Source organism: Ammospiza nelsoni, chromosome 1 (genome assembly GCF_027579445.1).
Source record: "Ammospiza nelsoni isolate bAmmNel1 chromosome 1, bAmmNel1.pri, whole genome shotgun sequence".
NCBI lineage: Eukaryota > Metazoa > Chordata > Aves > Passeriformes > Passerellidae > Ammospiza > Ammospiza nelsoni.
In genome coordinates this window covers 128270403-128286031 of record NC_080633.1, presented here as the reverse complement: position 1 = coordinate 128286031, position 15629 = coordinate 128270403, and the positions used below count along the sequence as shown (strand labels likewise).

At 40.0% G+C, this 15629-nt stretch overlaps 1 protein-coding gene across 1 annotated transcript in view; it reads left to right on the top strand.

Moving 5' to 3' along the window:
* Window positions 1-14512, top strand: part of ZFPM2 (zinc finger protein, FOG family member 2) — a 308414-nt gene extending 293902 nt beyond the window's left edge. Inside the window, exons 6-8 of the mRNA XM_059486436.1 lie at window positions 1692-1898; window positions 6178-6402; window positions 11055-14512. Coding sequence (XP_059342419.1) covers window positions 1692-1898; window positions 6178-6402; window positions 11055-13546 — 2924 coding nt within the window. The 3' untranslated portion in view covers window positions 13547-14512. The remainder of the gene's footprint in view (window positions 1-1691; window positions 1899-6177; window positions 6403-11054) is intronic.
* The last annotated feature ends 1117 nt before the right edge of the window (window positions 14513-15629 follow it).

The window sequence follows — 15629 nt, the reverse complement described above, 5'->3', positions numbered from 1 at the left end:
CATCTACAAGACTAGTTTAAGTACACTTTAGGAATTTAACCTAGTGTTCCAGAAAGTGTTTCTTTCTGGAAGAGGTTTTCTCCCAATTTAGCTCTGAAGGCTTCTGTATATTTACTAGTTATATCAGACAATATATCAGATTGTGCTCTTCAATTTTTTTTTTTAATTCCTGCTCAGGCATTGTGATTCTCCATTTGTAGAAATTTTTGGTGCTATCTTTATTTTTTAACTCCTTATTCTCTAGAAGAAATTACTCCGATTTGCACCATTTAATGTTGTCATCTTGGAGACCAGTAAATCTTGGTGTGCTTTGGTCCCATCACAGTAAATTGTTTCTAAACTTTGTAGCAGCTTCAACTGCTGTATTGCCGAAGGGTGAATACAAAGACACTTTTCTGCTTTGAAACTTCTACACCACTTTGAGGTCTGGAAGCTTAGTGTATTTTGCCACTGAAATACACTGTCACTGATGCTTTTTTGTTTGCTCATCTTTGAAAGCTAATAGACCGGTTTAATTAATTGTCCAAGATTTCTCTAAAACAATGTCCTAATTCTTCCATTTAGCTGTGGCATATCATACACTGTTGTTATCTCCTCTACCAGATTTTTGCAACAAGTTGTTTTAAAACTATAATCTCGTTGAAGGGAAAAAATGAAGTGCAGTTGAAAAGGCAGTTATGCCAAAAGATAAACACAGCAATATTACTTATCAAAACGAGTACAGTTTTTGCTTGCCTAATGAATGCAACATATAGCTTTCTCTATATATACAAAACCTGAGGAAAAAAAAAAAAAGCTTTATAACATATAAAGTATGCAACATTATTTCAGGCATAACTGTATTGGATATGTATCTAGGCCTGAGAGTGTAGATAACACAATATAAGTGCTTTGCCTGTCTAAACATGTTAAATAAATGAGCATTCACTATCTCATTCAAATACATTAGTAGATGTACTCGCATAGTTAATTTTCTTTTTAATGCACTACACGTGACATTTGCAGCACAGAGCTATAGTGTATCTTACTGTTTGATGAAAGTTCTTCCACTTCCCCTCCTTCTCCCCCCCTTTTAAACAAACCTTTATTTGAATAAGCCTTTATGAAACAGATCTTTGGCATATCTTCTTTTCAGGAAGTTCAGTCAGTGTAAGCAGAGATAAAGCAGTCATGTTATGAAGAATATTACATAAGGGAAGATTTTTTAGAGAAAGAGGGTGACAAACATAAGGGAGGGGAAGAACGCCCTTAAGAGGAAATCTGATTTCTTTCTTGCAGCTGTTTGGTTTTACTGAGCTGTGATTTGCTATTCAAAATAAAGCAAGCTTGGAGTTGAGAAAAAATTTACAGGAACTTTGGTGAAAATTATAATGAGAGAAGTGCTGCATAAGTTATTTTCACCTATATCTTGATTTTCATAATGCTGGCTTTTTAGGAGACAAAATGAAAAATTAAAATAATTTTTCATGCTGCAAATAGTTAGGAAAGCTACCCCAAATTTGTTTTTCTTATACACGAAAATTCCTATGTTGGTAGAAGGAAGACAGGAAAAGTAAAAACTGTATGCCTCTTTACCTTAAATAAACCATCAAAATTTTTAAAAAATGAGAACTGCTAAGATAGCACTCATGTTGTAAGTTCTGGAATTTGATATTGTCAATTAAAATCTTTCTGCTTTTTGTTTCCTGCAGGAGGGCAGCTTTGGTGTACCACGACCAAGGCCATCTCGGAGGGTGAGGAGCTGGTTGCCTTTGTTGTGGATTTTGACTCTAGGCTGCAGGCTGCCAGTCAGATGACTCTGGCAGAAGGCATGTACCCCGCCCGCCTGCTGGACTCCATACAGCTGCTCCCGCAGCAGGCTGCCATGGCATCTATTTTGCCTACAGCTATTGTGAACAGTAAGTGAGGAACTCTATTCCCTGGCGGGTTTTTGAAACAACAGCACTCCAAGGCACACGTGAAAAGCTAACGCAGCGATGGTGAATTCATGACCGCAGAAACCACACCGCAGCTCAAAGCCTGCTTTTGTTCCCCCAGCATCTCAGATAAAAAGAGCAGGAAGAGCAGTCTGGCAAGAGCCTCACCCAGAGTACCTGCCCTCGTGTGGAGGTTCTGTGATCTGTTCCCAGAGGCAATAGGATTAGAAACTGTTAAAAAAGTAGATGAGATAAGTCGGCTAGCTGTCAAAGTCCAGCCTCTGCTGCTCAAGAAAGCTTGTTGCTTACTACTGCAGTTTCTGGTAATAATTCATGATACTCAGCAAAATAAAAGAAACACATCCTTTCAGTGATTGTTTCAAAATGCAGCAGAAATCATGCCATAGAGCAGCCCTAATTTATTGTAGCATCTCCAGTGAATGTGGTTAACTAAGAATGTTTTTAGATCTTCTGGTCATCAATGGGCTCTGTCACGGATAAAATGCAGCATGCGTTCAAGTGCTGTCCTTAGAGAGGAGGGACATGAGTGTTCCTGTATGGGGACAAAGTTTACATTTTTAACTCTTGCTTATGCAAAAGTTTGCCTGCTGTTTACCTTTATGCAGCCCTAGTTCCTCATCCTCCTTTCTAAATACTTTTCAAATATATTGGCCATTACCATGATCCTCACCAGCCATCACTTAGATTTAGATTGCGCATTCTTAGCTCTCAGAACTTTGCAAGTCTGTCCATTTAGACCCCATGCTGGAGCCCTTCCTCATGCTTCCCATGGTTTCTAAGTATTCTAATTAGTTATATTGAATACTGAACACGGTATTTCAGGTGCACATGCACATGTGAGCACATAATCTGCCACTCAGACTCACACTTAATAATACCGAACCTTGATCAGTCACAACATCTTCACACAGAACTGGTTAAAATATCCTGGGTAACACTTTTCATTCTATGTTTCCCTTTCAGTTTATTTTTCCTTTTTAATTGCTTATTTTCTGGTAAACAATTTTGATAGCTACATATTTAATGTTAGCCTATTTTTAAAGATAAACCTTCAAATGCCCTTATCATCCAAGTCTTCCCTTCCAAGAGTGAGTTGGAGCAGCCTCGTGCCCTTTAGCTAAGCACATTCACTTCTACCCCACCAGTGGGGCAGCTGTGAGCTGACATACCTGCTCACAGAATCAGCAATTAGGATTGCACAGGACCTTTCCAAAATAAGGTGTCAGAAGCACTTAACATGCCACTAACTGAAGTTACCACTGTTAGGGGAGGCCTGTTTATAGCCAACAGGGAAAGGAAGGAAAGCTGAAAAGCAGAAAGGCAGCTACTACCTTACCTGAAGGGCACAGATTGTTTCAGATGAGATTATATTCTTGTGTAAATCTATGAGGCCAACTCTGGGCTTTGGCAAAGTAGTCAGATTTCTACAACATCACACTTCTGGAAACATCTTTTCTGTCAGCACTGACTTTTGCAGAGCCCTGGACACTGAACATTGCTGAGAGGAGTCTTTAAGTATATGGTGCATCAGCTCTGGCTGTAAAAGTTTAGCAGCAACTCAGAGTAACTTCTGTGTTCTTGACTCAAGGAAAATGTGAAAATAGCAAGTCTTACTGCTCATAACTTTCCACATCAGTCCCAACTCTGCCTCTGATCATAAGGGGCTATTTTAATTTTTCATTGTTGAGTTGGTAAAATTCAGTTTCTTCATTAAAGTATTGAACTAGAAGTTGAGCAACAAGCTGAATGAATCTCTAAATTTGTAGTGAGCCATCTCTTAAACATTCCTTTTCTGGATCTCTGAAAAAAAAAATTGGTTTTGTAGCTTGTTTGGGGGATTTTTTATGTTTCCTAATATTTGCTCAAAACAAAATTAGAATGTCACCTATGATTCATTCAGCTTGAGGCTGAATGTTTCATTAGATGAAAGTATTCATTGAAATAAATTCCAATATTTTGCTTTTAAGTAATTAAAACATTAGTTTCAAGTAGCCTTTATCTGTTTCACATTGCTTTAGAGTAGTAATAAGTAGTTCAGATTCCATACCTGTATATTGCTCTCCCTGAAATTCCATCCTCTCACCATGCAAAACTCCTCATGCATTTCCTTTGCTTGGCATGTAATGGGAGTCACATATTCACTGTGCATAACTGCAGCTACAGACTGTCCAGGCCATCTAACCCATAGGAAATAAAGATGGCTGGAAGTCAAATTCATTAAGATAATCAGAAAGTTCAATTCTGTGATGGAATGCAGTCAAATTAATTCAAATAGGACAAGTTGCCCATATCAGAATTTCCTATTAGGACTTTTGGACTTTCTTTTCTGTGGAAGCACCAACAGTTCAACTTTTTTAAACCATTTGAGGCCAAAACTAAATGTTGAAATGCCGCCTTTAAAGCGAGGTGGACATTTGAAATGATGCAAGCTGTATCACTAATGTTTTAATAGTGGTGTACATTGGAATACTAACTGCTCCATTAAGTATTTGTGTCTGAAATCCATGCACAATTATTCAGTGGCAAAGGGAAAAATAGAAATTGGTAGTGGTATAAATATTTTTTGCAAATTCATGAGCAGAAAAATAGACAAGCATTAGCATTGCAATCAGAGAAGCAAACTAAGCAATGTAAATTTTGGCTGCATTTGTAAATATTTGGCAAATAAAAGACTCATCCATGTCAATGGGTTGGAGTCTTCAACTTTGTTCACCCAAAGGAATTGAAACAGAGCGGTTGTCCTATAGACATCAATATTTGAAATTAAGCATAAATTGTCACGAATGGTAATGAATGACATCATCAGCTACACATGCCATGTTTTCAGAGCAGCCAGCCATTCTTCAAAAACTAAGTTAATTACAGTCTCTAGCAGCTCTTTGCATTCTGCATCAGGGGAGTTTTCATATTGATCAAGACGTGTTTTGATGTTGACTGCAACTGCTTGATCCTGAGGTCAGCTGTCTCAGTCTGAGTTACTCACAATTTTATCCTCTCAGTCTCGAAAACCGTTGAGAGGTGTCCACACCACATGCAGAGAATGGTTCTATGCCTATGATAACTCCTGAAATTTGTGCATGAATGGGAATAGTGTTCATTGACTTAAGCCAAAGGTATAGAAGGGACTGTTGTCAGGATTTAGCAATATAGACGAGTTTCAGTGTTGAAGTGTAGATCCTGTCACAGTTTAATTTACTAGCGTAGATGTGCCCCAAAAGAGCAGGGATTTCTCCTGTTCTTACTGATAGGATGGAAGGTTCACCTTTAGAAAGATTAAACAGATCTTTTGTCTTTCTGAGATGTATACACAACAGGTTCTGTGTCCTTTGACAGGGTATTAACACACAAATATCTGTCCACTTTGTGTAAAAATACCATATCTATTATTACTCTTCACATTAGTGAAGTATGTAGCCTCTAATACATGATCAAAATCCCAACTTCTGCTGTTGAAAACACTCTGTGCAACCTCTGCATGGTGTCTCCTCAGAGAGGAGCTTACACTTTGGGATAGGAGACAATGAAAAATTGCCTTATTTTTAGTAAATATTCTCTGTGTATAATGAAAAGTGGAAAACCAACAATTTACTGAAAATAAGAGGACAAAAAATACATAAGAAATTTCAATTTCTATAATTAATAAGAATCGGAACCAAGGAAATAGACATGCTGGTTAGAATAATATCAGTATAATTCAGTATGATAGAATCTTAAGGAAAAGTAGTCTAGTCTTGCCTCCTGGATATCAGAACAAAAGGATTTTACAGTAATAAATGGAAGCATACTGAAAATACACATTCTTCAGAATGATCTCTTGTTAGTACTCAAAAATTCCAAGGCCCAGAGCTGGAAGTCTTGTGCACACAGAAACAAAATTGAAAGATGTCACCTAATGAGTAGTGATGTATTGAAAATACAGCATAGTTCCTTAATTAGTATTGCATGTTCCTAACAAACATTTAATTTAATTTAATTTTTAAAAGTAATTATGTGCCAAAAGCTTCTAGCAGTTTTCTTTATGCAACTTTAAAAAAATATATCCTTTTGAAAGAATCAACTTTCTCCCATGTTAGTTTCTCATCCGCAAGTGGCATCTTAATAAATCGATTTCTCTGCTTTCAATGTTTTGTTAAATAAGTATTTTTTTAATGGGGAAGGGAGGGGAATTAATCTAGCTGTGTTAATTGGTTGGGACCAAGTGAACTGTGACTAACCTGCATCTGCTTGTACTTGCTTGTAGAGGACATATTCCCTTGCAAATCCTGTGGCATTTGGTACCGAAGTGAGCGGAACCTGCAGGCCCATCTCATGTATTACTGCAGTGGGAGGCAGAGAGAGGGGCCACAGCTGTCAGAGGAGAGTGAGGACAGTGCTCAGCAGATATCCAGTGTCTGCCCCTTTCCACAGTGCACCAAAAGCTTTTCAAACGCAAGAGCCCTGGAAATGCACCTAAATTCTCACAGTGGTAAGTATCATGTATTTTTGTGTATCATCTTCTAGATTTAGCTTTTTGAAGAATTATTCACTATAATATTCAGTAGGTCAAAGTCTCCCCAAATATATGCAAGCATTGCATGTAGATAATACCAAAATGCCAACAGTTTCTGACCAGTGTTCTACACCAAGTACCTCTCCCAAGCAACCAGTGTCATTTATCTCATCTACTAATCCTCATTTGTTGTTGTCTCTCTCTTAATGTGTGCATACACACATACAGGCAGCATTTCTTTACCTTTCTGGTGAAGGTATGATCAGGAGTCCAGACACAATCAATTTCTGCAGGATTACAGCTACCAAACACACACACAACCAGAGAACATGTCCTTCTGAAGTAATATCTTCCTTCTTAGCCCTAGAGGAGGCTTCATAGGCAGAAGGTTCTAAGGATCATGGTCCACAACTCTCTGCTTTTACCAGGACAATTGTTGCATGAAAAAAAATTACTGTTTGATAGAAATATTCTTTTCCCTTCTTATAAGTATAAAATGGGGATAGTGTTTTATAATCACAAAAACAGAGAATCATAGGTTTGTCCAGGTTGGAAAAGGATATTTGAGATCATCAAGTCCACCACCAAACCATGTCCCACATCACATGATGTTGATGACCAATTTTGATTTGAATTAGGGCTGGAAACACAAGAGTTTGCAGGACATTTTGCATTGGAGTTTTCAGTGGCAGAGAACACCCACAAATAAGAAAGCTTGCAGGGTCAGTGTGTTGTGTGTTTGATGTCTGGTGTACAGAACTGCTTCTGGAAAGAAGCGAGGGCTCTGTGTGTGTTCCTGATCCTCCTGTTAAATGAATGGAGTCTAAAGGACATTAATGGGTGCTTTAATCACAGAAGAAAGCCTTCTTTGGCTGCAGTGTAAAAACTCCTGGGGCATGCATAGTCTACTCTGTGGATTTGGTGAAGCAAAAAATGATCCTCTGATTCTTGGGTAGCAATTGCAATTCTATAAGGCAACATACTGTCTTGGAGGAGTTTGGTACCTCCCAGAAAAGGACTAGAATAGTGCTGAGTGAAAACTTCTGTATGTAGACAACACAGGAAACCCTTAGTCATTCATCATCAATGGTCCCCTGTTATCCAAGAGGAGGCATTCAGAGAACTGCTGAGCTGCTTGGATGTTTATAAATCTATGCACCCAGATGGGATCCATCCCAGGGTGATGAGGGAGCTGGCAGATGAGCTTGTGAAGCCACTCTCCATCATTTACCAGCTGTCCTGGCTCACTGGTGAGGTTCCAGATGACTCAAAGCTGGCCAATGTGACACCCATTCACAAAAAGGGTGGGAAGGAGGATCCTGGTCCTTACAGGCCAGTTAGCCTGACCTCAGTACCAGGTAAGATAATGGAGCAGTTCATACTGAGTGCTATCACACAGCACTTACAGGATGGCCAAGGGATCAGACCCAGCCAGCCAGAATGGGTTTAGGAGGGGTCAGTCATGTTTGACTAACCTGGTCTCCTTCTATGACCAGGTGACCCTCCTGGTGGATGTAGGAAAGGCCGTGGTTGTTGTCTATTTGGACTTCAGCAAGGCCTTTGATGCTGTCTCCCACAGCACACTCCTGGAGAAGCTGGCAGCCCAGGGTTTGGGCAGGAGCACTCTGTGCTGGGTTAGGAACTGGCTGCATGGCCGGGCCCAGAGAGTGGTGGTGAATGGTGCTGCATCCAGCAGTGGTGTCCCTCAGGGGTCTGTGCTGGGGCCAGATCTGTTCAATATTTTTATTGATGACATGGATGAGGGCATCAAGTCCTTCATTAGGAAATTTGCAGATGACACTAAACTGGAAGTGTGTGTCATTCTGTTGGAAGGTAGGAGGGCTCTGCAGAGAGACCTGGAATGGGTGAATGGATGGGCAGAGTTTAATAGGATGAAGTTTAATAAGTCCAAGTGCCAAGTCCTGCATTTTGGCCACAATAACCCCCAGCAGCTTTATAGGGGACAGTGTGGCTGGACAGTGCCCAGGCAGAAAGGGACCTGAGGGTGCTGGTTGACACCAGACTGAACATGAGCCAGCAGTGAGCCCTGGTGGCCAAGAAGGCCAATGGCATCCTGGCCAGTATCAGGAACAGTGTGACCAGCAGGCCCAGGGAGGTCATTCTTGCCCTGTACCCAGCACAGGTGAGGCCACACCTTGAGTGCTGTGTCCAGTTCTGGGCCCTCAGTTTGGGAAGGACCTTGAGACGCTTGAGCGCGACCAGGGGAGGCAATGAGGCTGTGAGGGGCTTGGGACACAAACCCTGTGAGGAATGACTGAGGGAGCTGGGGGTGTTTAGCCAGGAGAAAAGGACATCAGAGGTGACCTTATCACTCTCTACAACTCCCTGAAAGGTGGCTGTGGTCAGGTGGGGGTTGGTCTCTTTCTCCAGGCAGCAACTGACAGAACCAGAGGACACAATCTCAAGCTGTGCCAAGGGAAACATAGGTTGGATATTAGGAAAAAGTTTGTTATGGAAAGAGTGATAATGTACTGGAATTTTCTGCCTGGGGAGGTGGTGGAGTCACCATCTCTGGATGTGTTTAAAAAAAGACTGGATGTGGCACTCAGTGCCATGGTCTAGTTGAGGTGTTAGGGTTGGGATGGGCTCAATGATCTTGAAGGTCTCTTCCAACCTCGTCATTCTGTGTAATTTAGAGCTCAGATCTTTCTTTACTTAAAGATACTATCAGGTATTGCAGTTTTCTGTTTGTTGCCTAGCAAATATTTCACTGTGCAGTAAGCCAATAGAACCATAGGTTACAACAGCTTCAATAAGATCAGGTGCATGCAGCCCAGTGTGTCTTACAGGCTGGTAATTACAACCAGATACTCTGGGAGGATAACAGATTAATTTCTCCCCATGCAGAGGAAAACTGAAATATTAGCCATTGTGCAAAACATTTACTTCAACTATTTGCATTTATTGACATGGCAACTGGCTTAGGTGTTGAGGATTTTGAGCCATGAGCGGTGAGGGACCATGTCTGCATGTAATCTAGAGATCTATGTTCCTTGAAAGACATAGATCTGAGATTGTGGTGAATTTCCAGTAAGAATCTTTAGTTATTTCCTAGAAGAGAGACTAAACCTCAGGCCTTTCCCTTTCCTTTTAGTCATAAACCAGTCTATTCAATCATTCTTTGCACTTTTTCCTATACTGTCAGTCTTTATTTTTCCATAGAGATTATCACAAGTTACAACACCTTCTTCAGCAGGAATGAACATTCCTTTTCCAAATGTCTTGTAATCTTTGGGAGCACTGTGTTTGCTTCAACTGCTACTGCTGTTCCCACTGGAGGCTCTAGCAGACCTACACCACAGGAATGCAGAACCCTGACTGAAATGCAAAGTCCCATAGAGACTGCTGTCACTGTACCACATGATGGGGAAGCATGTGAAGCGCCATCTCATGTCAGTGGAGGAGCTCAAGCTTCATGTGGCCTCCTGGGGAAGGAGTGCCTGATGGGAAACAAAGTGCTGACTAAAGTGCTGTGTATCTCCTTGATTCCCTTCTGGCCTCTGAGGCCAAGAGCAGGTCAAATTTAAGATGCCACTCACAACTTGGGGGGGTCACTGATGCTAGGCAAAAAGCGAGGATCTCCAGGTACAACACTGTGACTACCCACAGAGTGAGATACAATATTCTTACAGTTTTGTATTGTCCAACTACTACACACCTACTACACCTGACTGAGGTGTGGTATATGTGCCTATGTGTAGGCAGAACAAATACTCATTTTGAATTCTGAATATCATCCCTATCAATATTTTTTTCAGTTACTATTGTCTAAAATGTAACTAGAATCTGTGTTGTTGCAGTTGAGAAATCTGGTCTTATCTCTTTTTAAAGCATTTTCAATTTCAAAATGCATGGAGTTTTTAGTTTAATCGGTGATTGTAAGATGTCTTTGAATGTACTGTTCTTGATAAAGTGGTAGTGATTTCATGAGGAAAAGGTGTTATATTATAGCAGTAGTTGCCAATGGCCATTATATGTGAAAGATAAAATGTCGGTGAAGCCATATCGTACTGCTCCTCCTCCCTTCACAAGGAAAACAGTCATCACTCCTTTGCGGTGAGGGTAGATCTGTAACCTCTTCCCACACTACAGCCAACCCGTGCAAGCAAAGAGCTGAGCATCAGTTGTACTCAAAATGCTACTTCTGCTTTGTCTGTGGCTTTCAGGCGCACTGAGGGCTGTACCTCAAGCTACATCGTAACCTTGAACCTCTTGACCTTGGTGTGCTTTCTGTGCATTCAAAATTTCCAGCGACTGTGTGTGGGGAACATAATGTTTCCCTTTATTTGCAACTGTAATTTCTGAGACGCTTCATTTAAAATAAGTCCAGTACATTTTTATCCTTTCCCTTGTTCTTTCTCTTCCTGCAGCTCTGATGAATGTATGCAAATACTAGGGCTCTCCAAAGCAGAGTAAAAGTCTGCGAATAACCTAGCAGTTCGAGGAAAAACCAATTCAAGTATTTTCAGGGTGACTAATACTATCTCATAAGAAGAAAATTAGTCATTCTCACTGCATTTGTACCTTCTTTGCAGCTGATTTCCCAGTATTCTTCATGAGGGGCAAAATGGTCACTTTATTTTGTATTTTGCTTGTCTTTTCTGTAGGAGTGAAAATGGAAGAATTTCTCCCACCCGGTGCTAGTCTGAAATGCACAGTTTGTACTTACACTGCAGATTCAGTGATTAACTTTCATCAGCACCTGTTCTCGCATCTTACTCAAGCTGCCTTTAGATGCAATCACTGCCATTTTGGCTTCCAAACTCAGAGGGAGCTACTGCAGCACCAAGAGTTACATGTCTCTGGCAACAAAATTCAGAGAGAAAGTGACATTGAACACTCTCCAAGTGGAAATGAAGAAGGTTTACAGCCAGCAACGGACCTGTTGAGCAGAAATGATGTTCCCCAGAGCCAAAAGACCATGCAGACTAAAGATGCAAGTTCTGATACAGAGCTTGATAAATGTGAAAAAAAGGCTCCACTTTTCCTTCCAAACCAGAGGCCAGAAACCCAGCCTGCCGCGAATAAGCAGAGTTTTTCATATACCAAAATAAAATCTGAACCATCCAGTCCAAGACTTGCTTCATCTCCAGTTCAGCCTAATATTGGTCCCTCTTTCCCAATGGGACCCTTTCTTTCCCAGTTTGCTTTTCCCCAAGACATCACTGTGGTTCCTCAGGCTTCAGAGATATTAGCCAAAATGTCAGAACTGGTCCATCGGAGGCTGAGGCATGGAAGTAGCAATTATCCCCCTGTAATTTACAGTCCTTTGATGCCTAAAGGGGCTACATGTTTTGAATGCAACATAACATTTAATAATTTGGACAACTATTTGGTACACAAAAAGCATTACTGCAGCAGCCGATGGCAGCAGATGGCAAAGTCACCAGATTTTTCCAGTGTTCCAGAAAAAATGCCTGAAGCTGTAAGTCCCAGTAATGGTCAAAGCTCTATAAGCATCCTGAATCCAGCTCCTCACACATCTGATCCAGAAAATCAACTTCTCCAGACATCTTGCTTAAACTCTTCCAATGTTTTAGATTTGATTGGGCCAAACAATAAAAGTCATGAAAAAGACTTTACTGCACAGCCTAAGAAGTTGTCAACTGCAAGCAATGGTGATGAGAAGATCAATGGAAAACCTTCTGATGTGAAGAATCCCAATGCTCCCTTAGTAGAAGGGGAGAGTGACCCTAACAAGACCACATGTGAAGCTTGCAATATTACTTTCAGCAGACATGAGACCTACATGGTCCACAAGCAGTATTACTGTGCCACTCGCCACGATCCCCCGCTGAAGAGGTCAGCTTCCAACAAAGTGCCTGCCATGCAGAGAACAATGCGTACTCGGAAGCGAAGGAAGATGTACGAGATGTGCTTACCTGAGCAAGAGCAGAGGCCACCACTAGTTCAACAGCGATTTCTAGAAGTTGCTAATCTTGGCAATCCATGTACATCTACTCAAGAGCCAACAGAGGGTCTTGGGGAATGTTACCACCCACGATGTGATATTTTTCCAGGAATAGTCTCGAAGCATCTGGAAACATCACTGTCTATTAACAAGTGTGTTCCAGTTTCAAAGTGTGATACTGCCCACTCCACCGTGTCTTGCTTGGAGATGGATGTGCCAATAGATCTCAGTAAAAAATGCTTACCCCCGTCAGAGAGGACGTCCACTTCTCCCAAAAGGCTGCTGGACTACCATGAGTGCACCGTATGCAAGATCAGTTTTAACAAGGTGGAGAACTACCTGGCTCACAAGCAGAATTTTTGTCCTGTCACTGCTCATCAGCGTGGTGACCTGGGACAACTCGACAGTAAGGTGTTTCAAAACCCAGAAAGTGAAAGAAACAGCCCAGATGTCAGTTATGAGAGAAGCATAATCAAATGTGAAAAAAATGGAAACTCAAAACAGTCCTCTCCTAATGGAAACTTATTTTCCACACACTTAGCAACACTTCAAGGACTGAAAGTCTTTAGTGAAGCAGCCCAGCTTATTGCTACAAAAGAAGAAAACAAACATTTGTTTCTTCCACAATGCCTTTACCCTGGAGCAATAAAGAAAGCTAAAGGAGCAGATCAGCTTTCTCCTTATTATGGAATAAAGCCAAGCGATTACATTTCTGGTTCTCTCGTCATTCATAATACTGATTTGGATCAAAGCACAAATACAGAAAGTGAATCTCCTAAAGGCCAGGCGCCTTCAAATGGATGTGCTGTGCCGAAGAAAGAATCTCTTCCACTACTGCCGAAAAACCGAGGCATGGTAATAGTTAATGGGGGACTAAAACAGGAGGAAAGGCCTGCTGCTAACCCACAGCAAGAGAACATTTCCCAGAATCCTCCCCATGAAGATGGGCACAAGTCTCCTTCCTGGATCTCTGAGAATCCCTTAGCTACAAATGAAAACGTCTCTCCAGCAATTCCTACAGCAGAGGAACAGTTGTCTAGTATAGCTAAAGGTGTGAATGGCTCTACCCAGGCTCCAACCAGTGGAAAGTATTGCCGACTGTGTGACATCCAGTTCAACAATCTCTCAAACTTTATAACTCACAAGAAGTTTTATTGCTCTTCACATGCAGCAGAACATGTCAAATGAAACAATCGGTCACCTTTGGTACATGTGTTTAGCATATTGTTCCATGCAGTTTAAAGAAAGCTGTTTGAATTACATCTGGACAATCAGGAGATTTCATTATTGCTGAGTTGAAGACTTAAAGGTGTAATTTCATTACAGTCCATTAGTAAAGTGTATTATTGGTGCCATTTTCAAAAATATTAATTTATTTTACCAGCAGTATTCATAGCTGTAGTTATGTTATTTTTTATTTAAAAACTTTATATTAAAGTCATTTGTAATGTTATTGTATAGTTATTGTGTAGCACATATGGTTTGCACTGTATAGTAGATTTTAAAGAAAATAGTCGCAAACAATACAGAAAAGCATTTTAGAAATAGCTTCAAAAGCACTTGTGTATCCTGATTTTTTTTCTTATATGCTGTTGCAGATATATGTATATGCTAAAATATAACTTGCAAAGAAGTTTCAACTATGCTGTAAAGTTCGCCTTAAAATTTCAATTTTTTTGAACAATTGGGCTCAGTTTGCATTTTATATTTTAGCACATACAGTACCTTAGTCATTAGGCTTTGCATTTGTATGTAGCAGTATGTTTCTGTCCACTTTCTTAATCTGAAACGTACGTTAAATGAAGATGGCATTTTCTTTCTTGTATAGTACTTGTATTTTCTTTCGCTGATGCATCTCTGTCTCAATTTTTAAACCTTTGCTGTTAAATGCAATACTTTATAAAGAATGAACAAAATTACTGGAAGCAGTATTGTAAGAAATGAGGTCATATCAATCAGTTTTATCTTTTGAAAGGCACAGTCTAAAACAAAACCCTAAACTCAATGCTGCAATTATGAATCTAATTCATATATAAGATGTATTTAAATATAAAAGTAGCAATACTGCAACTGGTGATCACAAAGATAATGTTCTACTTCTGATAGAAATAATTTCTCAACAAATGTTGTTACTATGCATGTATATGGATGGAATAAAATTCCAGATAATTGGAGAAGGTTGGCTGTAATTTCTTTAATTTTTAAAAATTTTGTTTTTCAAGGTTGATTTAGAGTTAACAAACTGTGAAAAAGCTCTTCGGAACAAGGTAACATAGCCTTCTCTTCAGTGGAAGCAAAGTATTCAAAGAGACAATGAGTACCAAGGATGCCTCCCCTTCCAGGGTGTCCCTGCTGACAGGTCACTGGTGCAACTGGGTCTAAGAGTGCCCAGTGAGCTAAAACTTAAAATGTGAGGCTCTGAAACCAGGAAGGCTGTTTTCTTTACTGATGCCAAGTAAGACATACTTCCTTCACAGTATCTCCTATGTCAAATTCAGTGGAACAATCTCCTTCGTAATACCTCTGGTATGATTCTTCATGTGTTCAGTGTTCTTATATGAAAAACAAGATGATTCATTTAAGAGACCAGCAATTTGCTCCACTAATTCAGTATAGTAATATTAGTCAATAATGTCAACTTATATTAAAATCTGAACTAATGCACAATTAGTACCATTCACTTGCAAATGTTTGGTCTCCTTTTCACTGTTTTCATTAAAAAAATTAAGATTATAAAAATTACCTATTGATGCACTTTCATCCTAAAAATTTGAAAGCAAAACCATGATCCAAATAGTTACATAAACTGTTGTATTTTAGTTCCTGTGTCAGCCAAAGAAACAACTCAGAACAAGCTACATAGAAGGATGGTATTTCAGCAGAGCAGCCAGTCATAGTCTAACATAAGAGCATACAATGCCACTGGCTTTCAGGAACCCCATTTCTGTGTAGTTTTTAACTGAAACTGTCTTTTTTTTTATTACTTGTAAGTGTAGCTACATGTAACCCAGTAGCAAAAATAATAAACATTTCAAAACTATAGTTAGCAATTCTGCTGGTTAGCCAGGCTTTAAATACAGGTCAAGAGTGCTTAAAATTGTACTAATTCTCACTTGCAACAAAGATAGCAGATGTATACATTCATTTCAGTAGGCCCAAAGTTGGTCCTATAGCAAATACTTAGATAATAACACTTGTGAAGGAGAAAAAGCATTACAATCACAGGAAGAGTAAAATGAGCAAAATGTTCATGATTATCAGTTAAGCATTC